General features: G+C 39.7%; 1 protein-coding gene across 1 annotated transcript in view; it reads left to right on the forward strand.

Moving 5' to 3' along the window:
- The window catches only part of TAF4 (TATA-box binding protein associated factor 4), a 36,997-nt gene extending 11,968 nt beyond the window's left edge, over positions 1-25,029 (forward strand). The window contains exons 3-16 of the mRNA XM_038159062.1: positions 9,476-9,642; positions 10,387-10,506; positions 12,164-12,283; positions 13,018-13,140; positions 13,856-13,945; positions 14,997-15,251; positions 15,458-15,602; positions 16,109-16,223; positions 16,818-16,987; positions 17,591-17,721; positions 18,364-18,489; positions 19,887-19,943; positions 20,025-20,144; positions 23,496-25,029. Of these exons, the coding sequence (XP_038014990.1) occupies positions 9,476-9,642; positions 10,387-10,506; positions 12,164-12,283; positions 13,018-13,140; positions 13,856-13,945; positions 14,997-15,251; positions 15,458-15,602; positions 16,109-16,223; positions 16,818-16,987; positions 17,591-17,721; positions 18,364-18,489; positions 19,887-19,943; positions 20,025-20,144; positions 23,496-23,663 (1,907 nt within the window). The 3' untranslated portion in view covers positions 23,664-25,029. The remainder of the gene's footprint in view (positions 1-9,475; positions 9,643-10,386; positions 10,507-12,163; positions 12,284-13,017; positions 13,141-13,855; positions 13,946-14,996; positions 15,252-15,457; positions 15,603-16,108; positions 16,224-16,817; positions 16,988-17,590; positions 17,722-18,363; positions 18,490-19,886; positions 19,944-20,024; positions 20,145-23,495) is intronic.
- The last annotated feature ends 856 nt before the right edge of the window (positions 25,030-25,885 follow it).

Below are 25,885 nucleotides of genomic sequence, written 5' to 3' on the forward strand. Positions count from 1 at the left end.
TCCTTCTGTGTTCAGACTAACTGCAAAAGCAGAGGTACTTAATAAATGTTGCTATCAGCCAAATGGCATGTAATATCATGTCCCAGTTGATGGTTGTATTGAACTTGCAGGCGTAGTGTTTGGCATATTCTCAAAGCAGAATAATTCTGTATGGGCAGTGAGAGAGGCATGAATTCACAGAGGAGGATGTGGAGGGAATGTTTGTGCTGAGGCTGCCCTGGGGAGCTGTCAGTCGCTGGAATTGTCCAGCTCTGGGTCTCCACAGCTTCAGCTGAAAAGGTGCCATCAGCTAAGATTACTAATAGTGTATACCTTGAGCAGGGCATTCACAGCGGGGACAAATTAAAGAAGTTTGTTCTTTGTGGCTTCTCATGGACTTAGTTGTTTTAGGCTGTTGCATTCCGAAGGAAGAAAGCATGGATTTAAAGCATTACTCCTCATTCAGTATTTCTGTGCAGACTCAGGTAATAAATGCGAAGTAACTCGGCCTTCCCATTTCTTCAGGTGCTTGAACAGCACTCATATTGACACACCTTGGTACAAACAAACTGTCACAAATAAAGACAGGCTGAGTTTTCAAACCTCCTATTTAAAATAACAGACGTAAAGAATTAGTGACACTTTATTTTGCGTCTTCCCTTCTCAAACCCAGATCTGATTTTGGTATAATTGCTTTGTTGTTTGATCTAAGTATATTGAAATTAATGGCAGAGCTGCATCTGAATTGCTTGGAGATCAATAATTAAAGCAATTGGTTTAGCTCTTGATAGTGTTTTTCTTAGCTGTTTCGACATCAGACAGATTTGTGTGATGATTGGGTTGCAATTTGAGAGAGCACTCTGGTGTTCTAGCTTTGTATCCTTGACTAGAAAGGAATGTTAACACACTTTCAAGGAATTTAGCTTTTCAGAGAAGTCAAAATAGTTGCAAATCACACTTGTTTAAGCATTTGTCAATTGTTGCTATATAAAATGATGTATTTCCCAGAACAGTTCTTACACACCTCTTCAAATGAGCAGGTGAGATTTTTTACATATGGGATCACTCTTAAATGCAGTGTCTTTTTGGCATCACAACATGACATTATTCCTTTATATTCTTAAAAGGTTTGTGAATCAATACTTTACAAATGATTCACTTCTTTACCTTTTAGAAAGTACAGTTTTAGACAGTTCAGTTGTGTTGTTTGAAGCAGAACTCCTGCATAGTAAGAGTAAGCAAAAGCTTTTCAAATTAAATTGAGTTTTTTGTCTATTGACTTTTCTGTTAGAAAAAAACAAGCAGTTTTTCATAATGTGAACTTTTGTACTTGGTCTGTGCAAAATGCACTTTCTGTGCACTGCAGTGAGGATTCTTGAGGATATTTGCAAATGTATCTTTCACCTGTGTTGACAACAATCCTAAATCAGCTGTTGAAGAATTAGTGTTTCTGAGACCATAATGGCTGGCTGGAATCCGTGTGTGCACATTGCATAGAGTAGTGGTAGCCAACAGTGGAGTGCTGCTGTTTTATATCTTAACTTTTAGGCACTGTGTCTGGGTGGAATTCTCCTTTACTCCAGAGTGACATGAGTTGAAAAGAAAATGGAATTTGCTTTTGTAGTTCTCGTCTAAAACTCTGTGCCATGCCAGTCTTCAGTGCCTGTCGGGAGAAACTCCAAGTATTTTGTATTAGAGGTGCTCTGAAGCAACACCTGACTGTCATGCCATGTTTTTTCATGGTAAATTGTAGCACACCTTCAGTGCAGCAGGTGCTGAACATTTAACAGGTTCCTTTCGTTGGGCACAGGGTGTCCTGTGTGCTCAGCACAGCTGTGTGCAGAACCTCGGCCTTGTGGTTTTGGGGTGCCATTGCTCTGGAGCAAGGCACGAGGGAATTGGCACAGGTTTGTCCTGTGTGCTGGACAGCTCTGCCACTGGCTGGCAGTTTTATGGAGCCTGCAGCTCAGCAGGGAACATATCTACCTCTGCCTTGTGTTTGTGCAGCCTGGCCTCGTCCTGCCAGTGCAGGGCAGTCACTTCTGGAGCAGCTGCAGTCTCACATGGCCATGGGGTCATTTTGAGCTGTTGGGTTTGCTGATCCCTCCTGATCCCTGCACTGTGGAGACTTCTCCTTAGGCACTGTGCTTATCCTGGTGGAGCTAAGGCATCTTTATAGAAATCACAAAACAACCATGTCTGTGGATGAAACTTGAAAAGCTCAGATTGCTGATGAGGTCAAAGGCTTTGGCAAGAAAGTTCAAGTAGAATTTTTTCTGAACTTGTGCAGCACAGGTCTCATGAGGTTCTAAGCACCTAAACTGAAGTATATCTAATATATACTTAACAGTGGTGCACATTTCTCCTCAAGTACAAAGTAGTGTGTCTTCAATAACTTCTAATCTGCACTTCTGTTACCATTTACAGTTCTGTTCTGCTTGTTTTGATTTGTAATCCCTGTTTCTCATGAGTTGGTGTATAGATGGTCCTTCATGAGCTGCTACTCATCAGATTTCTTTCAGAGGCTGCTCTTTAATGTGTGTAAATAATTCTAAATCTACAAACTGTCTAGTGTTAGGGAAGATTTCCTTAATGACCCAGATTTTCACGGAGCTGCAGTGGACAAGTAGACTTCAATAGGTTCTTTCTGCTTTCCTTGGGCTTTCATTCCGTAGAGTGGAGGTTTCTCCAGGTGGAAAGAGGAGAATGGTGGGTTGTTGGACAGCATTGATGTCAGTACCAGGTTATCCTTCCCTTTTCTGCAGTAAAGGACCCTGTCACATACACCACTTATTCTGAAAGCTTTTCCTGTAGCTTGTATGGGCAGCTGTCTTTTTCTCCAGCTCTCACTCTGATATTCCAGCATTTTTGTATTGAAAAAAAATTTTAAAATGTTGTCCTTTTATAAGGGTTTTGTCATTCTGGGTCCCTGTGTAACCTGATCCAATCAGTTACAGAGCATGGACTCAGCCCCTTGGCTTTAGATGGTTTTTGTGGTCTGTGTGATAACTTGCATAACCTTACACACACATTCACTTTCTCTTTTGCTGCAGCAGAATCTCTTCTGACAATACCAAACGGATTCTCTCCTAAAGCTTTCTCCTGCTAATATGGCACAGCCCACTTAGGATTACTGTCAGATTTTTCTGCCATGTCAAACATTTGCAGCATCTTGCCACAAATGAGAGTGTGCTCAAGAGCTTAAGGCCCAAAGGGCTTTGACGTGAAGATAACCTCTTAGTGAACTTCCCTGGCAAATCTGGTTAGGATTTGAAGGTTTGTCAGATGTCAGTGCACTGTATTATCAATAACCTCCTTTTCTAGAGATGTTTGTAGGGACTTTGGTTTTCTACACCAGAAGCATCAGTCCTCTGGTTATTTTTTCAGGCTTGGACATGCTTTCTGAACACCAGCATGTGTGTCTATTGATTCTTTGCTGCCTAACAGTTCTCCCTGACCCCAAGTGGTTATTATTGGGAAGTTTATAGTTACCTTGTTACTTTAAGAAGAGAATTTCCTCAGGAGACTACGAAAGGATATTCTCCATGCACTTTCAAGATCATAGATCCTTTAATTTTTCTGTTATGTCTCAAAAAAACTCAACTTATTGAAAGTCTAGATTCTTAGGTTCTGACTTGATCTGGATTAACCATGAACTACATTGTGGGTAACAAGCAATATCTGTAAGCTTGAACCTTCTGTTCTTCTGTTAAATGTGTGCATCAGAAAGAGAGATGATGTCACTTGGGATCAGATAGTGACGGATGATGTCACTCGGAATCAGGATCCTGTGTAGGGTGTGTATTTCACAGGTGGGAGTTTCATCCTTGCACACTGCCAAGCCCTGTGAGAAGCATGAACACGCCTTGCTGTGTCTTCCCGTTAGGTACTTGCTAACTGGAGATGGAGTCCCTCAGTGTGTCCCCATGGTATGGGTGGAGTCCCTGAGACATGGAGGGGTGACACTGGGATATGGAGCGTTATCCTGAGGGGTGACTCTGGGATATGGAGCGTTATCCTGAGGGGTGACACTGGGATATGGAGCGTTATCCTGAGGGGTGACACTGGGATATGGAGCGTTATCCTGAGGGGTGACTCTGGGATATGGAGCGTTATCCTGAGGAGTGACTCTGGGATATGGAGCGTTATCCTGAGGGGTGACACTGGGATATGGAGCGTTATCCTGAGGGGTGACACTGGGATATGGAGCTATCCTGAGGGGTGACACTGGGATATGGAGCGTTATCCTGAGGGGTGACACTGGGATATGGAGCGTTATCCTGAGGGGTGACTCTGGGATATGGAGCGTTATCCTGAGGGGTGACTCTGGGATATGGAGCGTTATCCTGAGGGGTGACACTGGGATATGGAGCGTTATCCTGAGGGGTGACACTGGGATATGGAGCGTTATCCTGAGGGGTGACACTGGGATATGGAGCGTTATCCTGAGGGGTGACACTGGGATATGGAGCGTTATCCTGGAGGTGACACTGGGATATGGAGCGTTATCCTGAGGGGTGACACTGGGATATGGAGCGTTATCCTGAGGGGTGACTCTGGGATATGGAGCGTTATCCTGAGGGGTGACACTGGGATATGGAACATTATCGGAGGTGACACTGGCGATTCTGTTGTTGGAGTGGCCTCCTGCTGGGTGTGGCTCTCAGAGGTGACACTGCTGGACTGTGCGCTTCCTCAGAACACTGATCTGAAGGTGCTGCTGTGTCTGTGGGTGGTTTTATCTCCCTCACTGGAAAGTCCAGCTCCTATAAATATTATTAATCAATAATATTAATTTGTTACCAGTAAAAACTGGTAACAAATCAGGAAACCATTTTAGTTTGGTTTGTTTTCTGGATGTAGGGGTTCTCTAGTAAAAAATTATATGTGTATGGAATTACACGGATAATCAGAATGGTCTGCAAAGGCTACAAAGTATTTTATTAGTCTTCCTTATCATCCTGTTAATTTTTTCTTTAGTCTTTGTTAAGCCAAGCCATGTTTCAAAGAAAGAAGGAAGAGGGAAGTATTAGCAAAAAAGTCTGGTTTGTGTTTTTCTGATATGTCCAATGGCCAGAACTTTTCACTTTTTATTCCAGCACATGATTTTACACGTTTTATTAATTGAAAAAACACTAACAAAGAAGAAAAGCCAAAGCACAACACTTTATAGATGAAAATGTCATTAGCAAATGGAATTACAAATAAGCAAGAGACAAAGATGACCCTGCAGAATCTTTGCAGCTACATCACATAATGATGGCATTTTCCATCCTGAACAGTCTTGTAAACAGGATTGATCTGGGAAGGTCTTCCCAGCAAGAACATGTGAGATGGCCATTGTGCTGGTCAGGAGCACAAGTCTTTCTGGCATCAGAAACAGCCAGCGAAGTTTGTTAATCCTTCATTTGGAGCCATGATGAATTGTTTAATTCAAACTCAAATATGAACCTCTTTCAGGATTCTCTTAAGCATCTAACTTCTAACAAAAATGGTAATTAATTTTAATTTTAATTAGTTTTTTAATGAGGGACTTGGAAAGAATTCTTGAATGTTTGCATCTTTAATAGTGAATATGATTTTAGAGTACACGTGATCAGACTTTCTAGGAAAAAGAAGGCAGAAAGATATTTAAAATGGCCAGGTTTTATTGTCACCTTTTTCTAATTGAACGTTTCCAGTGATGTTTATTAGCTGTTTGATCTCAAGCAGTAATTAATCCATTAATCCAGGAAAAAAAACCTGGTTGATAAAACAGAAAGATGTTTTCCACCTTTAAATATGTTGCTGAATTTAATTGAAACAGTGAGATCAGTTACACAGTTCTAGCTGTCTTCTAGTACCTGGTAGTCAGTTCTGACCTGGTTTATTCAGCATTTGAAGCCTAATGCATTGGAATTTGAGGTTATGATACTTACCTGTGTTTAAATATTTAAAATGTAAGTTTTGGACAGAAATTTCTTTTTCTACACATGTGGCTGTCAACTCTTCCTCTTCATTGCCACGAATTGTTAACTGAGATTCATGTATGGATGGGGAGAGGGGATGTTACAATCCCACAGTGATTTCGTTTGGAAGTAGGAGATAAATGGGACTTTTGCTTTTAATTCATAATCGAGTTATCTCCAATGACCCTTCTGAACTTCACTGAAGATCCACTTAATGCCAGCTTGGGTATAGTCTTGGGTTAGTGAGTTCTTTTTTCAGCTAATTGTGTTGGAAAAGAGTTTGTAGTTGGACTATGGCGACAGAAGCGCAGAGAGCAGCTCCATCTCCCTTTTTAAAGAATTCCCATCAAGCTGGAGGGGTGTTTTGTGTTCAGCCAAAACTTCCTTGCCTGCACACTGTAGTACTGGAGAATTTCTGCACACAAATTTCAAGTTCCTCACATTCTGAATTTTTACACCTTTTCCAAAGTCACCCAGACACCAACAAGCTAACATTCCAAGCAGGTAAAATGTCTCATACCATCATACTGTGATTAAAGTTCATGCAGGACTAGTCAGATGGTAGTAACTGTCTTCATGTTTGTATGTAGCCTTGTGTGTACAGGAATTTATCAGTGGTAGAGCCTGACTTAATGACATGTTAGAAACTATATAAATTAAAAATAACTGTGTATCAAATTTGAGTGGGAATGAAAGAACTATTTAAATAGCGACAGATATAAATGTGGCTTTGTATGAGTTACTTTTTTATTATGACTTCAACACTTGAAAGAGGTACTTCAGATTTCCTGGAGTTAGAAATCTAACAGGGTAGTGCTTAGAGTCAGGGTTTGAATTACAAATTATTGTTTTGTCTGTCTGCTGCCAAAAATTGAACTTTCTTGATATGTTTTCTGAGGCTCACGTTAATATGCTTTTCAACTGTCTGTTTGAGCAGTTGTGCTATGTTAATGTGTAGGCATGTTCTAATTTTGTATGTAGCTCAGGGAGAATATTTCATTGTTCAGATGTGCTTGCACTTCAGGGGTATTGAACCTTCACTTTGTGGTTATTTCCCATCTTGTCTCTCTCCTCATTCATATTTTGGGAGCAAAGCAGTAAGTTGCCCATACTGGTGTGTGGTGCAGACACATTGCTGAGCCCAGTGGGTGTGTCGAGCTGGAGACAGGAACAGGTACCACAGAGCTCTGGGCCACTGCCTGATGCTGTAAAGATTTCATCTGCAGGGGAGCTGCTTTGGCTTGGTGCTTTCAGATAACTTCAGTCACTTTTACACTGAGAAAGAAGTTTAAGCACAACCCCCATCCAAAACTAGGCTTAGTATTTCTAATGTTGCTTCTGTAAGGAAAAATTGTATAACTCTTTGAAGAATTTGGATAGCACATTAACTTTAGAATACCTTAGGGAATTCCCAAACTGGTGAATTTTAGGACAAGGGGTTTGTTGTGGGCTGTCAGTGTAGTTCTGTGGCATTTAAGGACTTCTGAAAGCTTGAGCACAGGTAGTTGCATGGGGCCTTTTCAGTTGCTAGAAACTAAATAAGTACTCAAAAAGCCTTAATATTTGATGTTGACTTGAAAATAGCTCTTCTAATCAGATTTCCACTGTACTGATGATTTAGTTTATAATAATATTGAAGATTTCCACCAATTCAGCATTTAGCTGCTTCAGCTGATCATTATGAGGGATGACAAAAATGGGCAATGGGAGTTAATTTCCCAATATTTTTTGTTTGCACATTGAAGAGGAAGCCAGGTACTTTTGGTGCAGGAATGAGATTAATGTAGTAGCAGGTCGTTCTGAAATCTTTAAAATGTTCAGTTTCTGTGTCCTTTGTCAGTAGCCCCCTCCCCATAGTGTTAGGCTGAAGGTGAGAGTGTAGTGATGGTTCCAATGAGCAGCCCCCAGCATCAAGCTCTGTGCTCAGTATTAAGGTCTTTAAGTTCTCCTAAGCTCTGGTGGAGATGGTGGTGGTGTGTGCCTTTGCTGTTTTAAAGGAAATACTTCTCCCTACATGAGTTACAGGACAAGAAACATTACTTTTTGGAATGGCTTGGAAAATAGTCTTTTGGACCTGACAGCTAAATGAAGAGTATTTACTTCTACAATCTGCAAGATAATAAATAAGTTTCTCCCCTTCTTCCTTTCCTACAGAAAACACTTGGGGATATTTGTTTCTAGGTATAACACTTGTCCATAGCTCTTTGTGGGTCCCACCTTAACACTTTTAAATAAGTTGTGATGGAAAATCACATTTTGGGTGTAAACTAGTTTAACATCTCTGTGTGACTCTGCTTCATTAAAAGAGAGTTAATGTAGAGAGTGTAAGGAAAAAATTAGGGGCAAAGCAACTAAGGCTTTTCTTTTGGATTAATTTTTATAGAAATCAGTATATGAATTTTTGCAGTTTACTTGTAAAACTGTCCAAGAAAACTGTTTAAGGCGTTGTCTGTAAACATTTCAGCACTTCACCAGAATAGAAAAGCAAATAAAAGCTTGATTCTTTTGAAGTAGTCATGCTCTGAGATGCAATAGACCACATCTCCAGATACTGTTGGGGAGTGTGTATGGGCTTTTGATTCACTGAACAACACTTAAGAAAAACTTTCTGATTTCACTAGTGCCTCTTGATTTTCATGGTGAAGGTTCTTCCTGTGGCTGCTCAGAAAAGCCAACTAATTCTGAGTGCCCAGTTTGTTTCCTTAGGTGGCTTTTTCAGAGCTGATGAGGTCCTGAGGCTCTCAGGGAGTGAGTGAGGCAAGCTGAATGAAGGAGCTCTTGGCAAACAGTTCGTGTTGTCCAGATCCTGTTTGTGCCTTCAAGGAAGAGAGAATCACATCTGAAATTCTGCCTGTTAAATTCTGGCTCTCTACAGCTACCCAGTGGGGTTAAGTGTATTGATCTGAGTGACTGAGCAGGGAATGACTTCCTCATTTCCCTCTCTGTTTTATTTTTCATTTGGGGTGTAACATGGCACAGTGCAGTCTGTTGCTGATGCACATGAGAGAGATTATGATTTTATAGCCGCTTTCATTACTAAATTGGTTATGGGAAATTAATTTAGAACTTAGACAATTGTGTTGCTGTTGATGGTGAAGCCTAGGTTTGATTATTTTTCTTCCCCTCTTAAAGACACACTAACAGGAATCTTGCCTAATGGCAGGATTTTCTTCTATTTGTAGTGTCTCATAAAACAAATTTCTTGGGAAAGAGCAGGTAGGATTTTTACAGGATAATTTTAACTTCTTCACATGGAATATTTGTGGTTGGGGCAGATACAACTCACTGTGTTCTGATGGACACCATACTGAGCATTTAGATAGAGTATTTCTGAAATTATGCTATTCTAGACAAAATACCATAATGCAGCTGGGTATTTTACTTTTATTCTAAACCTCTTTGGTTAGCTGCCTAGTCCTTCAGCAGTACATTAACTCCATATGTACCCAACTTGAATTAAAAAAAAAAAACCAAAAACAAACAAACAGAAGAATATTTTCTTTGATATTTGCAAAGGATGTGTTCCTTGACCGCTCTCTGTTTTGCAGGCATGGTCCTGGTGCGCAGTGAGAACGGGCAGCTGCTGATGATTCCCCAGCAAGCCCTGGCCCAGATGCAGGCACAGGCACACGCCCAGTCTCAGCCTCAGAACACTCTGACTCCTCGTCCTGCTACACCTACCAGTGCACCCCCAGTGCAGATATCCACAGTGCAGGTCAGTCCAGCAAGCTGTGCTGCTCAAAACTGTTTTGTTTCCTGTGCGGAATACATGAGAAAGTAAGGTGGGATATTAGTGATTTGACAAAACCATAGATCTGACTGGGATGTACAGACTGTTTATAGATTCATAGAATGTCAGAATTGTTTGTGTTGGAAAGCTGTTGAAAGGGGCCTTAAAGCTCATCCAGTTCCTGACATGGGCAGGGCCACCTTCCACTAGACCAGGTTGCTTCAAGCCCCATCCCAGCCTGGCCTGGAGCACTTACAGGAATGGAGAGTCCACACCTCTCTGGGCAACCTGTGCTGGGGCCTCATCACCCTCAGAGCCAAGAATTTCTTCCAAGTAGCTAATCTAAATCTACTTTCCACAAGGCATAGGCATTGCATTTTGTTCCTAATTCTGTTACAGCTTGGCTGTTACTCATCAAAAATATTTTTACATATCTGAATCTCATTAAGTTGAAAACTTTGATATGAAGAAGACCATATATGGTTAATGTGTACAACTCTTCTCCCCAGAATAAATACAAGGCTAAAAGAAAAAAATTGATTATATGTACACTAAGATTTTGACAGTTGCACTAAGTTCAAGACTGAAAATCCTTCTTGGAGTTTTGTAGTGCTTCAGATGCATTCTTTGCTATTTGTAATAATGCAGAATCAGAACACCAGACAGAGCAGTTGGTATTTAACTATAGGCACTGATGTGATCATGATTTTTTTTCCCCCTCTTCCCCAGGCTCCAGGAACACCCATTATTGCACGACAGGTGACACCAACTACTATCATCAAGCAAGTGTCTCAGGCTCAAACAACAGTGCAACCCACGACAACGCTACAGCGTCCCCCGGTTGTGCAAGTGAGTGTGTAGGGAAGTGATGTGTGCATGAGACTGCCAGGCACACAGGAAATGCAATTGCTCAGTTCAGGGAAGAAATGCCTTCTGGATTAGCCTTTCTAAAACATCCCGCAGGTCTCAGTGCATATTTTGGATGTACAGGTATAATTTTTTATATGTATATTGGTATTATTTCATATTACACCTATGGGTATCTCCATTTAAAGGTATTGTGTTTGTAGTTTGTACAGTCACAGAGCTGACTAAAATGAAATACCTGTATGCTTTCTGCTTAAAGGAAGTGACAAGAATTCCCCTTGGGTTTTGGGCTGTAGTGTTATTCCCGTGATGGATCTGCAGTCCTCTGAATTCTGCAGCAAAATTTACAATTGCAAAGATGACTACACTGGCAGCCTTCTCTTCCTGAAGCCTTCTCCCTTTCACATGAGTCTGCTTTGGTCTGTGTCCTTCTGGAGACTGATAACTCTCAGAGAGACTGATGTCAGTCTGGGCTGGCCTCTCTTAATTTTGGGCTTGCTTGGACATTTTTGTTGAGATGTTGAGAGTTTAAAAAACAGTGCAAGAGTGTGAAATTCTGCACATGGCTTCCAGGCAGCAGTGATACAAGATGATTGCTGTCGTCTAAGCTGTCTCATTGTGCTTTCTTCATCCTTTGAGTAGACAGGATTAGAGAGTTTTAATTTAAAACATGCAGGTTTTGCTATGCATCCAGTTAACCTTTTTCCCCTCAAACAGCCTTTCCCTGTGCCAGTGATCTTTCTAGATCTAAGAGTTAATTTACCTAACTGAGTCTCCTTAATTTGCACTGCTGTTATACAGGACAAAAAAAAGAAACCACCATCATTCCATCTGCATATTTTGTGCTGTAATGAGCACACCATGGACTTAATTTATCCTGATTTCAAAAAAAAAGGAGACAAATGAAATCCTTGTCTCCCTTAGTTTCTCCCAAAATACCAATAAAGTTAGCTTTGGCAGCAGGGGAGCCTCTTTTTTTTCTGTGCATCTTTATATAAAGAGCAAGTTTACAAATGAGTTGTGCACATTCTGAGTGTCAGTTGTAGTTTGGTAGGAATTTGTCTCTCAGACTGGACTGTTGTTAATAATTAGACTGTTGGAAGCCCATGAATGAGCTGTGCATGTGAGAGGAGCTTGTTTGTAATTGTGATTCTTTGGAGCTGATATTTCTACTTCAAATTACCAATTTGTCTACAAAACTAGAAAAATGTTTTGTCCTGTTTATTGCAAAGACCTCGATAAGACCAAAGCTTTTGTGTCAGTTGTGCCTTTTTAGAAATTCCTGCCTTTGGAAGTGGCATTTAATGAAACAGGCAAAAAGATAAATTGAATTCACGGGAATTCAGCACTTGTTTTAGCTGAGTTTTGGAACCCCACTGGCTGAGAATTTATTTATGGTGTTTTATTCAGTGAGCAAAAATCGCGCAATTTTTAATCAACTTTTGCATTCCCGTTTCGAATGTTTGTAGTGCCATCTGGTGGCCGCTTCCTTCCACTGCACCAGACCGTGAGCGACTTATTTATAGCAGCAGTGAAAGGTGTTCTACTGCCCTGTGCCTCATCTTCTGTCTGATGGCTCAGGAAAGCACGCTCTTGGTACGTTCCACGGAAAATAATCTTGTGCTTTTATTCTCTGCAGCCTCAGATTGTTCTGGGTGGTACTGCACAAACAACCACGTTGGGGACAGCAACAGCTGTACAAACTGGAACTCCTCAGAGAACGGTGCAAGGGACAACGGCCACCTCCACTGCTGCCACAGTAAGATTCTGAGAAATGTAACATCTCTTTTTGTCCACTCACATGTGCATGGTGTGCATATATACACATACATGTAAACACAGATGGGAGTGGAGATTAGTAAAGATGCAGGAATCCTGTGAGCTGTTGACCTTGAAAAGGTAAACTTTAATAGAACCGTATAATTTACAAGGTGTGGGTACAGGTCACTTGCATTTTGATAAGTGTCAAAAGTGTTTTTGTTTCTGTAACAGTATTAAAGCACTCATTTAAAAAAATATATTAGATGTATTTTATAGAACAGTGAATTGTTCAGCACTGTAGAGGAGAATCACTTATAAGAAAGGATAAGCAGTTGGCACTGATTGATTCAAGCTGCATGTTTCCAGGATTGCAAAATCCAGGGAGAATCCGTGTACTGTGCGCTGTGAAACAACAGCTTTACTATATTTTGTCCTGCTAAAATAGGTATTATCCCTTATACAATGCCATTGTTAAAATACTTGGTGTTTCCTAATTTCATGAAGAATCACAATTCCTTAAATTTTGGTAACAGAAATGTATGATATATTTGAGTACATAAAGAAAAATAATAATCTCAGTCTGTTTAGGTTTCAAGGTGAGGAACATGTATCTATAAATATTGTTCTGTACTGATGAACTAAAGGACTTTATGGAGTATATGGTCAGATCATATATTAACAGGAGTTTGTCTTCCTTTCTCTGATTGTTTTCCTTTTACCTGTCCTTTTAAGGAAACTATGGAAAATGTGAAGAAATGCAAAAACTTTCTGTCCACATTAATAAAACTGGCATCATCTGGAAAACAGTCCTCAGAGACTGCGGCTAACGTGAAGGAATTAGTACAGAACCTGCTGGTAGGAAAAGTTCATCAGAAGTTGTAAAATACAGCATCTGGGTGAATTCAGACTCAAAACTGGTTTTTTTGTGTTTTGGTTTTTTTAATTCAGTGGCTGGAGTTTATAAAATCTGAGCTAAATCAAATTAATTTTGCCTCTTTTGAGTTAAAATAGATGGATAAATTTTCCATTAAGTTTATAACTGAGACATTACTGCTTATAGTCATGCATGAGACCGTGAGTTCAGTTGGAATGTGAGTAATGCAAGTAGTGGTTCTTTAAATTCTGCATTTTGATAAAACAATTGATAGAAGGATGTATTATGTACTTCAGGGAGAACACTACAGCTGGTGCAATAGCTAACTGTAGGAAATCACAAGTTTTTATAAAAAATAAACCTTGCCTGATGCTAATATAAAAGCTTTTAATATTAAATTAAATATTTAATATTTAAAGAGTGAATACTAGTATTGCTTCTACTTGTTAGCAACCTTTAAGTTATGGTTATGTGTGTTCCATCCTGCAGTGACCAGAGGTCTTTAGATCTTATTACTTGATATTTGTAATAAACTTGGTTACTACCATAATGCTATTGGTAACTAAGAATAGTGAGGGATGGTAAAACCACTTATTTTCAGTGTGTTCCCAAGTCTTAATTTTTTTTTTTTGGCGTTGGATATCTGTAAAAAATTAATTTCTACAAGTTTGTTCATTTGGATTTTCTGTTTTGAAGGATGGAAAAATTGAACCAGAGGACTTTACCAGCAGGCTCTACAGAGAACTTAATTCTTCACCTCAACCTTACCTTGTGCCTTTCCTGAAGGTAACTTATCCTCACTACTCTTTATCTCTGTGCTTATATATCAGCAGCAATGAGCACAAACACATCCTTGGCCATTATAGGTGGAATTCCAAAATTAAGTTAAAGGAAGTTTTAAATGGTGCCTGGTTAGGCTTTTGCTTCCTTAAAAAATACTTCTTGTGTCTTAGTTCCTAGGGTTTGTTACTGTGATTCTTTGGCACAGTCAGTAATGTAACTTCTACCATGGTGACACATAGTAGCTCTTTTGAGAAACTGGAAAAGTTTTCTCTCTATGACTTAAGCCACAAACTTTTATTTATTGTTTTATTTATTGCTCTCGTTTTAGTCTTAGAAAGCAAAGGGATTCAGTGATACAGAAAACTGTACCTTCTGGGCAGGTTTTGCCTGTGCTGTAAACTGGTTTGGATAAGCAGGAAATTTGTCATCTCCCAGTGATAAATCACATTTGACATAAATTTTATAGTAGGTCAGCAAATCTCAAAATAGTATTTATTGCAAAACATTTACCATCAGTGAAATCAGTGAAAATACAGCAGCACTGAGTTGTAAGAATGTAACTGCTTGACTCATGTATGATTATGGGATATAGTTGTAGGTGTGTGTTGACATTTCTGGGTTCTTAAATGCTTGTTCAACCTTGAGCTGTGTCTGAGGACAAAAACTGTTGCCATAAGAAAACGACTAATTTAAGAAGCCACCGAAACACTGTGGTCTCTGTTGAGCTATTCTGAAATCTTCCCTGATGTTCCAGTGTGACTTTTAAGCTGTAGGATGACAGTCAAGGAAAGCAGCATGGGCTTGGGGTGTTGAATACATACCAGGGGTTCCAGGGAGGCTGCATAGCCTAGATGCCCATGATTTCCAAAGGGTATTGTCCCTCTGTCCTGGTTATTAAATAGGAGCAGGTTGGTATTTCTGTGTGCTCACCTTTCCTCAGGTGCACACAGACCGATCCGATGGACTGAAACAAAACACGTCGCTTCTTTACAATTAATAATGTGTGAGCCGGGATTAAACAACTCAACCAAACTCTTTCCTTTCCCCTTTCCAGAGGAGTTTACCTGCCTTGAGACAGTTAACACCAGACTCTGCAGCTTTCATTCAGCAGAGCCAGCAGCAGCAGCCCACGACGCAGGCGACGATAGCCACGATCCCGTCGGTTTCGGCCGTGCTGCTGAGCTCCTCGGTGCAGCGCACGGCGGGCAAGGCCACTGCCACTGTCACCAGCACCCTCCAGCAACCCGTCATCAGCCTCACCCAGCCCACACAAGTTGGTGTCAGTAAACAAGGGCAGTCCACGCCACTGGTATGTGAGCTGAAGTGCAGCGTTGGTTATTGCACAGGGGTTCTTTTGGTAACACTTCTGAAGTTCGTGGTTTGGCTTAGTCAAAGATCTGATAAAAAAAGTATAACTTAAATTGCATCTTGGTTAAAGTGCACTTAGGGTTTGTTCTTCCCACCTAATTTTCAGATTATTTACAGTTCTTTTTTTTTTTTTCTTATTATTTGCAGGTTATTCAACAGTCTCAAAAAGCAGGGGCATTGATAAGGCCTCCACAAGTAACGTTGACACAGACACCCATGGTGGCATTGCGGCAACCACACAGTCGTATTATGCTCACCACTCCTCAAATCCAACTGAATCAACTGCAGACAGGTAAGAGGTCAAGATACTTGTGATATGCCAGATTTGATAGCAATCCCTAAGCCACACTTCAGGTAATGCTTGCCCAGAGAAGTTGTTGATACCCCATTCCTGGAAGTGTTCAAGGCCAGGCTGGATGGGGCTTGAAGCAATCTGGTCTAGTGGAAGGTGTCAGAGGGATTGGAACAAGATGATCTTCAAGGTCCTTTCCTGCCCAAACCACTCTGTGGTTCTATGAATGTCAGTTCATAAGTGCCCTTTTTGTAATACTGCTAAAATCTTCCACTGTGTAGTGCCATAATGGCTGGGGGTACAGATCTATCAGGGCAGCATTGACAGAGAAATGGTTTGGCTGCTGGAATTGTGTGGGAAGGGTCCTGTTTTTACCTGGGTGAAATGCTGACAGAAGCTATTGAGGTCAACTCTTTGTACCAGACCTATTGCCATAACTGCCTGTGACTGGCTTGCATGTGTGAACTCTGATTGATGGAGTACAAATCCTGTCTGTCTTCTTGCAGTACCTGTGGTAAAACCAGCAGTATTACCTGGAAACAAAGCTATTGCCACTGTTTCGACACAAGTAGCTGCTGCTCAGAAGAATAAACTGAAAGAACCTGGGGGAGGCTCTTTTAGGTGAGGAACTGTATGTTTGTGCTTGGGCAGCTGAACTCAGACCTTCCTGGTGCTAAACTCCATAAACTCGCAATAACCTAGAGGTGGATTTTCTGGGGGCAGGTTTGCTTCTTCAGTAATGATTTCAACAAACAGCACTGGACATACTCGTGCCAGACTGGTTTTAGCATTTAGCTGGCACTAAACCTCATAAACAGTTCCTGCCCAGACAAGCAAGTGGAATTCATTCCCTCGCTTCTCCCAACTCTGGTTGAGTTACTCGGTGAGGTACAGCCTGTCTTGGTGGTGAGGGCAGATTATTGTTGTTTTGTAGTAGTGATTCGTCTGGTCTCTTGTTTTTCAAGGTGTTGAAACATTACATAAGAAAGGATCTTGGAAAAAAACAGGAAGTACAAAATTAGTGCTCTTTGAAGTCAAAGCAGCAATTTCTCATTTACAAACAAATGAGTTGTATTTTATTATATCACAATATAAAATGTAAAACTAATTATTCAGGTTTATGGTGGAATTCATTATGTGCAGCTGTGGTATCATAGCAGTGTGTGCAGATAAGCACTAAATGTTATGATTATAATAAATTTTCCTTCCTTTAAGGGATGATGATGACATTAATGATGTTGCATCAATGGCTGGAGTCAACCTGTCAGAAGAAAGTGCTCGGATATTGGCAACAAACTCTGAGCTCGTGGGCACATTAACAAGGTCCTGTAAAGACGAAACCTTCCTTTTCCCAGCACCTTTACAAAGAAGGATATTAGAAATAGGTATGTTCTTTTATCTTGAACATTAATAAAAACAAATTTCACTGCTCTTAGGTTTAATCGAAGGCATTTTCCAAAGAAATTGGTTTGAATAATTAAAAGTTGCTGGAGTTGTTACCTTCTGGTATTTTCTGCTATATTCAGATGCTTGTGGGAAATCTTTTGTCTTATGGAAGTAGAATAGTGTCGAGGAATAGCAAACATAGATTTGCCTTCTAAAATGATGGCAATTCAACATCAAAACTACTCTATCTGGCTGAAAGTCTGACTGTATAAACTAATAAGGTGTATCAAGCATGACACAAACAATGAAATAAGTCCAGAAGCACTTTTATCAGCTTTAGTTAGGAATTTCAAATTGATGGTGGAACAAAAAGCAATCTTGAATTCTTTGTTACACTGTAGTACACAGCATTTATTAATAGATAGTCAATTTTGTTAAACTAATATGAATTTCAATATGCGTGTAATTTCCTGTTTAATCCTTGTCTGAGAAGAACCTGCAAATCATATTTAGAAGAGGGGATTTCAATTTCTGTGACTGAGATTTTACTCATATTTCGTTGTATTGTAAAATGATTTTTTGCAACCCACTTGTGATCGTAGGTAAGAAACATGGAATAACAGAAATCCACCCTGATGTAGTTAGCTACGTATCACATGCTACACAACAAAGACTACAAAACCTCGTGGAAAAACTATCAGAGACTGCTCAACAAAGGAATATTTCCTACAAGGTAACTGTATTTAATTGCTCAAATCAAATGGCAAAATTGCACAAATTCAGCAGGCTGTGGTGTTGACTGTAATGCAGGAGTTCAGGTGTTCTTTTTTCTGTGAAATCACGTTGTTTATTCTCTTTGACTGATTCACCTTCCATTAAGATATTAATACACATGGCTGACTGGAGCTTTTCAGCTTGCATATACAAAATGTTTTAAAAACCAATGCAGAGAAGCTGTGCCCTCCCCTTTATTTATTATGTCAAATGTTTAATGTGTGAGTGATTGTAGAGTCAGACAGATAAAAGCACTGCTTTGAATTCCCAGGAGACTGCTATCTGACAGATGTGTGTTCCTAATAGATGCAAATGCCTGAGCAGTGTTTAAAAAACCACACAGCTCTGTGAAATGTGTTTGAGAGGTTAAAGCTGTGATGATATTAGTTTAGAAGTCAAAATCTGATGATTCACGGAATAGAACAAAATGCCTTTAGGAGTTTTAGCTGGTTTGACTGGTGTAAATATACTCCTGCTATTTGTCTGAAAAGGACAAAGTGAGCATTGGAGCTTTGAATGTGGATGTTCTTCCCCAGCACAGTACAAGTTAACAGCTTTGTTTTTAAGGGAGTAATGAGAAACGTATTTGCTGTATTTTCAGGATGATGAAAGATATGAACAAGCAAGTGACGTTCGGGCACAGCTCAAGTTCTTTGAACAACTTGATCAAATAGAAAAGCAGCGTAAAGATGAACAAGAAAGGGAAATTTTAATGCGCGCAGCAAAGGCAAGTGCTTGGCTTTCACACGTGTTTGCAAAGTGTCACTTTTGACATCAAAACTGCAGAGTTTCTTTTCATTCTAAAACACTTGCAATGAAGGGGAAGACTAACCTTCAAAGATGGAACTTGATGAATGTGTTCTTAACTCGAGCTCAGTTTTGCTTTTCGTTGTAAAGCATGGGAAGCAGCTTCTTTGCCACTCTCATTGCATGTTCACAAATTAAAAGGAGATTGAAATTTCGGTTTTTGCGTTTTGCATTGGCAAAGAAAGGTGAATTTTACAGCTTGGTGGTACTCTTAAATGTAATAGAGAGAGTGTAGAAATAGAATTCAGAAAGATTTTTACAAATTGGAGAAATACAATAAATAGGAAGCAGTTGATGTAAACATGAATGTGAATATTAAACTGTGGTTTTACTCTGTGAATATAGAATGAATGTGATCAGATAGGAGTACCCTAGAAATAATTCACAAAACAACCTATGTTTTCTGTTAGTTTTGTGATCCAGTATGAGTTGACAATGTCAAAATCCAAATTTATGTTGTTGGCCTAAAAAATGTAAGGGATTAACAACACTCAGGATTTGATAGGACGAGAGGAAATGGCCTCAAGTTGCATCGGGGAGGTTTAGATTGAATATTGAGAGCAATTTCATCACTGAAAGGGTTGTCAAGCCCTGGAACAGACTGCCCAGGGCAGTGGTTGAGTCACCATCCTTGGAAGTATTGTGTATGTGTGGCACTTGGGGGCATGGTTTAGTGGTGGGCTTGGCAGTGCTGGGGAAACAGCTGGACTTGATGTTCTTAAAAGGTCTTTTCTAATCTGAATTATTTCATTATTCTAAAAGTATGACACACACCAGGAATGCGGGTGCCCAGTGAAATGGGCAATTCTTGATGTAAATGGTCTTGGGTCACTCAGGTGCACTTTGTTCAGCCTGCAGCCTGACCTGTGTGTGTAGGTGTAGCAGAAAGATCTGCTCTGAGTAAGTGCTTGTTTACCCAGCAAGGGGATGAATTGTTCCAAAAAGTACAGGTCTGATCCCTTTGTTCATATGCAAAGTGTGTAATTCAGTTCACAGATCTGTGTAATTTGTGTCTTGTAATTTGTGTCTTGTAATGATTGCATTTAAGACATAATTGCCTGGCTACTCCTTGGCTATCTTTAACAAAGCAGAAAAATGGGTTGCTTTTTTCAAAAATAGGAATGTTAAGAAAAGGAAAATTTTTACTTTCTAGAAGTTGTTTGCCACTGTTACCCTCTGTAGGGGTGATAGGTATTCCCCACTTCCTGCTGAAAGTTAAGAAAAGCTTTCATATATAATCTTTAACTGCTTTTGTAACTGAGTTAATTTTTCTTTCTTTTCCTCCAACCACCTCCTGCTCATCCTTTATCAACACAGTCTCGGTCTCGACAAGAAGATCCAGAACAGCTTCGGTTGAAACAGAAGGCCAAGGAGGTGAGTGCTGAGCTTAACATAAACTTTTATTTTGGAAGCTGAAAGAGAAATAATGACCCATCCTTGTTCTGGCACACACAGATGCAGCAGCAAGAGCTAGCACAAATGAGACAGAGGGATGCCAACCTGACTGCGTTAGCTGCCATCGGTCCCAGGAAGAAAAGGAAAGTAGATTCACCAGGATCTGGATCAGGGACAGAGGTACAGTATAATTGTCACCTTTGGTTTTGCTGCCTCAGCCTGTGTGCAAACCCTTCTGTTCAGAGCTTTTTCCCCAGTTTGTGGAAGCTCCCTGAGCAGCAGAAGTGTTTTGTGTTCAGGTTTGTTCACTCCAAGGCCAGGATCGATTTTTAGCACCTGCAGTGGCAGAGGGAATAGAATCTGAGTGGTCATTCCCTGATTCATGGAACTGGAGGGATGTTAGAAAAACCATCTCTGATCTAACAAGTCTCAGCTTTTTGGACCTCCCTAGTTTTGGAAGGAGATTTTTGTGGTTGTAACCAATCTTACTTGAAGTGCAGAGTAATGCTGAGGTAGGTTGGGTGGTTGAATTAAGTCACTGCTAAATTTGACAGCAGGAGCTTCAAGTTACAGGAGCATACCTAATTTTTCTCTTCAGCAGTTGATTTGCCTTAGTTTTAGTGTCTCCACAGCAGATCAGTTTGACCAGTTCCATCTGATCAGGATGTTCTTGCACATCCTCTGTGTATTCTACTGTTGAATCTGCCTTTTAAAAAATTCTCTGCAGACTGGGTATTGGAATGCTCAGTGTCTGATTCATTTAATTGACATTCTGGTGCATGATTATCTGCTGTATTTCTAAACAAGTTAATAAACAAGAAATGGTATAAAATTGCTTTCTGCATGAGACATTCAATATGGGATTTCTCTAATGTTTAAAAAGAACAAAACATTCTTGAAAATTGTCATTTGTTGGACCAAAAGCTCTCGTCATAATTTGAGGATTTTCCCCCGTGGGGTTTTGTGTCTGATAGCAAGTAACAGAATAGTAATAGTTTAATAGTCCTGTTTATTACTCCTTGAGCATTCTGAACTTGGAGTGCTAAAGCATTTATAGTGTAGAAAAGCCTCAAAAGAGTTCACCTTGTTTTCTACTGAATTGCTAGAAGCTATAATTTGCATGTGCTTGATATAAAATGGTAGAGAAAAATCTGAATACTAGTAAATGTTATTTTTGTTTATAAAAAATCAAGCCTCTTGGGCATCTTTGAAAGTAATTTTAAGTTTTGAAATTTACTAAAATGTCTGCTCCTGAGAACAAGACTTGTTTTTATATAAGCTGACAAATGACTCTATTAAAGGTTTATAGATGTGGTTTAAAATTATGAGAATTACAGAATGGGGCACTTTGCAAAGATAGATGTGTACACAAATGAAGTTGTCTCCGAGGAATATGCTGAAGCACCTCATGCAGAGTTAATGTTGGTATTGCTTACTCCTGCATGCTCAGCTGTGCCACCTTAATGGTCTGTTAATGTCACTTAGGTTATGGGATGTATTTTGCATCTCCTGTGAACACTTGTTTGTATTTCATCTAAATCTGACTAATTTAGTTATCTTGGATTAATCACTGGTTAACCAATTAACCACAGGTTCCCTGGAAATCCAATCTTTTTGTCTGCTTAATTAAGAAGCAGCTGCCTTTGATCTGATACTCACAGCTGTGCTTTTGCTGCTGTGTCACTTGACATTTTTAAATTGGGCTCCACTTGTCACTATTTGTATGCAGTTTGTGGTTAAGGCATATTACAAGAAGTGTGGAAAATAAGGTTTGTTGTTACTTAGACACAGTTTTGTAAATGGAAGCTTTTGATGTCTACAAATGCTGACTCTTAATTACATGTTAAATCACTTCTAAGTAATGATTGCACTGTTTTGTTTCCAAATTCAACAAAGCAGGTTGCTGTTAGTTTGAGAGTTTTATGTCCATGTGATTTTACTGAAAGTTACTCAAAAGCTTCTTAACTTATTCTATACATAATTCTGTGTCTTTAATGACACCTGAAATTTTACCTTTGCATTTCAAGTATTATGGTCTACATAATAAAGCTCAGGCTTGAGCTTTCACTAAAGAACATTTTAAAAACAAGAATAAAATCCCTTCCAGCCATTCTTTCTGTTCTCTAGCAATCATACGTATGTGAGAAAATTTAGTTAGCATGCAATACTGTCCTGCATCTTGTAGTTTCCTCTGAAGTTAGTGAAAATTTGATGGCCAAATAGTCCAAGTGCCTTAAAATTTCCCTTGGAAATCCAGCATTTGAGCAGCCCTAACAACAGTATTTTAGTGATTTGGTGTTTGCTGGGTCACCAGAATGCTTGAGAATCAAATATGTGACTTTCCTGTTAGCACTGTGGGGAAGAAAATTCACCTGCACTGACCAGAGTTCTGCTAACCCAGAGTGATCATTCCCAGTGCAGGTTTAGGTCGTTTTGATCATCAATAATGTTCATTGATTAAATACATTAGTTTCACACCTTTAGTGGGAGCCTCAGCAGCTCATTCACATGGCTCATGCACCACTCTAAATTTAGGCATTTTTCAAGTTTGGGGTGTTTTATTAAGAAAAATTTTTGAAAATTCTCCAAGCACGGTGGCAGGTAAGTATACACTGCTGGGGTGTGTTTGGTGTCGTGAACTATAAAATTTTCATAAAAAAAAAATAAGAAAGATAACATTAGTATAATAAATTAAATTGGAGGGGGGTGTAGCTGAGCCTCAGGAATGGCACCCGTGGCCAGATTTCGTTATTTGGGGAAATCCCGGTCCGCGCTCAGGGATTCCCGGCTGGAGATCGGGCCCGCTCTCCGCTCCGAGCGCGCCCTCTGCCGGCCGCTGTGCGGAGCTGCAGCTCCGTCCCTGCCCTCCGTGCCGCTCCTGGCTTCCCTTCTGCTTTTTGGCTTTCTTTTTCTTCTTTTTATTAATATAATAATATGCTGCTTGTTTATCCTGCCATTCCGGGAAACTCCCAGTGTGTACCACAGCGATGAGTGATGCTGAGAGATGGAGAAGCATTCAGAGGTCGTTAGAGAATGTGTGACTGTGTCTAGGAAAGCTTCTCCTAAATTTAGTCCCGAGCTTGGTTACAGCTGTTGGCAACAGAAGGGGAGCACCCTGCCGTGGAGATCGTGGATTCAAGGCCTCACAGTCCTGGGAACAGGACTGCTCCCCAGGTCATCCACAGCTCCAGGGCTGCCCTTGGCATCTGTATGCTGGAACTGTGAAGAATCCTGTCCTTTCTGTTTGGTTTGGGTGTTGGGATTGCCTGTTCTTAGTACCTTCCTGAAAACGCAGGCTTTGGGGCTTTTTTTCGTTTGTATTGAATGCCACTTGTGATTGTTCAACTGTCGTTAATAAATCAGAATTAAAAAGGAAATCTCTAATCTGGTAGCGTATAGCTGCCTGACTATGCAGAGTTTTTAGGTTACACGTTTTCTCTGAAAATTTGGATTTTCAGAATTGAATTTCAAAATTTCATGTTTGGAATGCTTTCGGGCATGGACTGATTGACCTGTTCTTGTGTTTCCCAGGGATCTGGTTCGAGTGCAGCAGTCCCAGGCAGCTCTGGAGTTGGAACAACCAGACAGTTTACGCGACAAAGGATAACGCGGGTGAACCTCAGGGACCTCATATTTTGTTTAGAAAATGAGCGAGAGACAAGCCATTCACTATTGCTATACAAAGCATTCCTTAAGTAAAATGGAAAAGATCAAGGTATTTTTGACGGAGAGACGCCTGAGGACATTTTTTAATATATTTGCAAATGACGCCTTTTTGTAACGAGCGAATGGGATATTGTTTAAAAAACAACCACCTCTTTACATGGAACAGTTTTATATTCCTGTTTATAAATAAACTCTTCAGTATAAGAGAAATACATTTCTGTAACAGTGAGGATACTTACAAGGCCTGTGGATACTATAAAAGGACAATTAAATTTTAACTCATCTCTTGATTGAGTGGCCTTCTTGCCAAACAAGCCATATATAAAGACTGATGGAATCGTTTAGCAAATAACTAGCTACCCTTTGTCAGCCCTGTAGCAGTTTCAACATTAATTGTTCATTTTAGTTCAGTTTTATTCAACTAAATCCATTACATAGGCATATGTCTACAGCAGATGACCTCATTTCATTTAGCTTTTTTTTTTTAAAACAGTCAGTTAGCAAAGCAAACTGATTTTTTAAGAATATTTATCTTTCCCCCAAATGCTCAAAATCTAGAGGGATATACAGTTAATTTTAAACATAACCTCAATTTTAATCACATTATTGCTTATTAGAGGCCCTGAAATCCCATAAAGGAGGGTTACTTCTGAATGTTTTAGCAGCATCTGTAAAAATGCATTTTATTTGCTATAGTTTGTAAAGCTGTAAAGTTAAAAAAGGAAAAAAAGGAAAAAAAGAGAAACCTTTTCAGCATAAATATATTTTACTTGCACTGTGTTTTTTAGCTAAAGTGAAAGCTTAGATTAAATAAAATCAAAAGTTGAGAGGAATCATCGAAAGACTTTCTCAGTGTGAATCAAGTGTTGAAAAATGGTTGGTGTATTTTGTCAGTAATTGTACATAATTTTTGGCACATAACATAAAAATGGCTATGTAAACTATAATTATTTTGCTAAAAGACTGTATGCAAGCTGTGGGCCTACTTTAAAGATGTCCAGAGCAAAGTCCCTTCTTTGTACCTATTTTTTTATTACAAATATACTAATTGGTTCTTTATATTTTCAGAGGTTATTGTATTAAATTGTCTATTGATAGTACTTTTATGACTGTAAATACTTTGGCTTTCTTTGTGTGAACTCTCATGGTAGAATTTAACTCTCTTGCGTGTAAACTGAATGCTGATCAGTATTTTTATCAACACCTGACAACTGTTACACCCCTTTTATTTTGTCTCTTAGGAAATCCTGTCTTTCCATTTTTTTTTTCATGTAAATTTTGCACAGTTACTTGTTCATATGTAAATATTTTACTTTCAAAAATGAAGTTTTTAATTGCTATTGTTTTATATAGGATTGAAAGAAAATTAACTCCTTTATTAAAAACAAATTTATCTGTATTTGCTAATGTATTTTTCTCTCTAAATCTTTTCTCCACTTGATTTATTTTTCTTGGTGCAGTAAAAGATGAGTCTACTTGAGGGAATACTGTTTGCTAAAGATGCACTTTGGGATGTTTTTACACTGTTTTGTTTTATCAGTATTTTGGAGGGATGTGATTTCATGAATCTTGGCATTTGATTGTTGTCTTAAGGGTCTTGGAGCATCAGTGGGCAGTGGGTTTGCTCTGGTGGGTTTTTAAGCAGGGAAAGGTGTCTGAAACATTTGCAATATTTTGTGTTTGTCTGGTGAAGGTTTAATAAAACAGCCTCTCCTTGAGGGCAGCCTGCTCCCTCAAACAAGGCTAAAGTGGTTTGCAGAAGCAGCTAGGACATAAAACACAATTTGGAGCACAGTTATGAAAGAAAATAATCAGGGACACTTCTGATTATCAACGTGAAAATCTGAGAAGCATCTCTGATGTTCTGTACTGAATATTTAGCTTTTGGGTTGTATTGTTTTAAATTCCTCCTCTCAGGGGCCACTTAACCCATAATTTTGAGGTCCTAATCCTGCTAGTACATTAATTTGATGATTATTCCTTGCATACAGACAAATCTGTCCACGGGCTGCTGCCCCAAGCCCTGCTGGGAGCAGGCACTGGCAGCAGGCCCGTGGGAGATGAGTGTCTCTGGAAAGCAGGATCAGCTCCTAAAGGGATGTGCTCACCTGACGCTGTGTGTGACACTGACCCCGAGACTCTCCTTGTTTGTAAACCCCAAACAGCCTTTAAATTGTGCCGTGGTATTAAGTGGAAAGAAACACCTTTGACTTTTGGCCAAAACACTGTCAGAGCATCCCTTGAATTGTAGCAGA

The sequence above is a fragment of the Motacilla alba genome, chromosome 20 (genome assembly GCF_015832195.1).
Source record: "Motacilla alba alba isolate MOTALB_02 chromosome 20, Motacilla_alba_V1.0_pri, whole genome shotgun sequence".
Taxonomy (NCBI): Eukaryota; Metazoa; Chordata; class Aves; order Passeriformes; family Motacillidae; genus Motacilla; species Motacilla alba.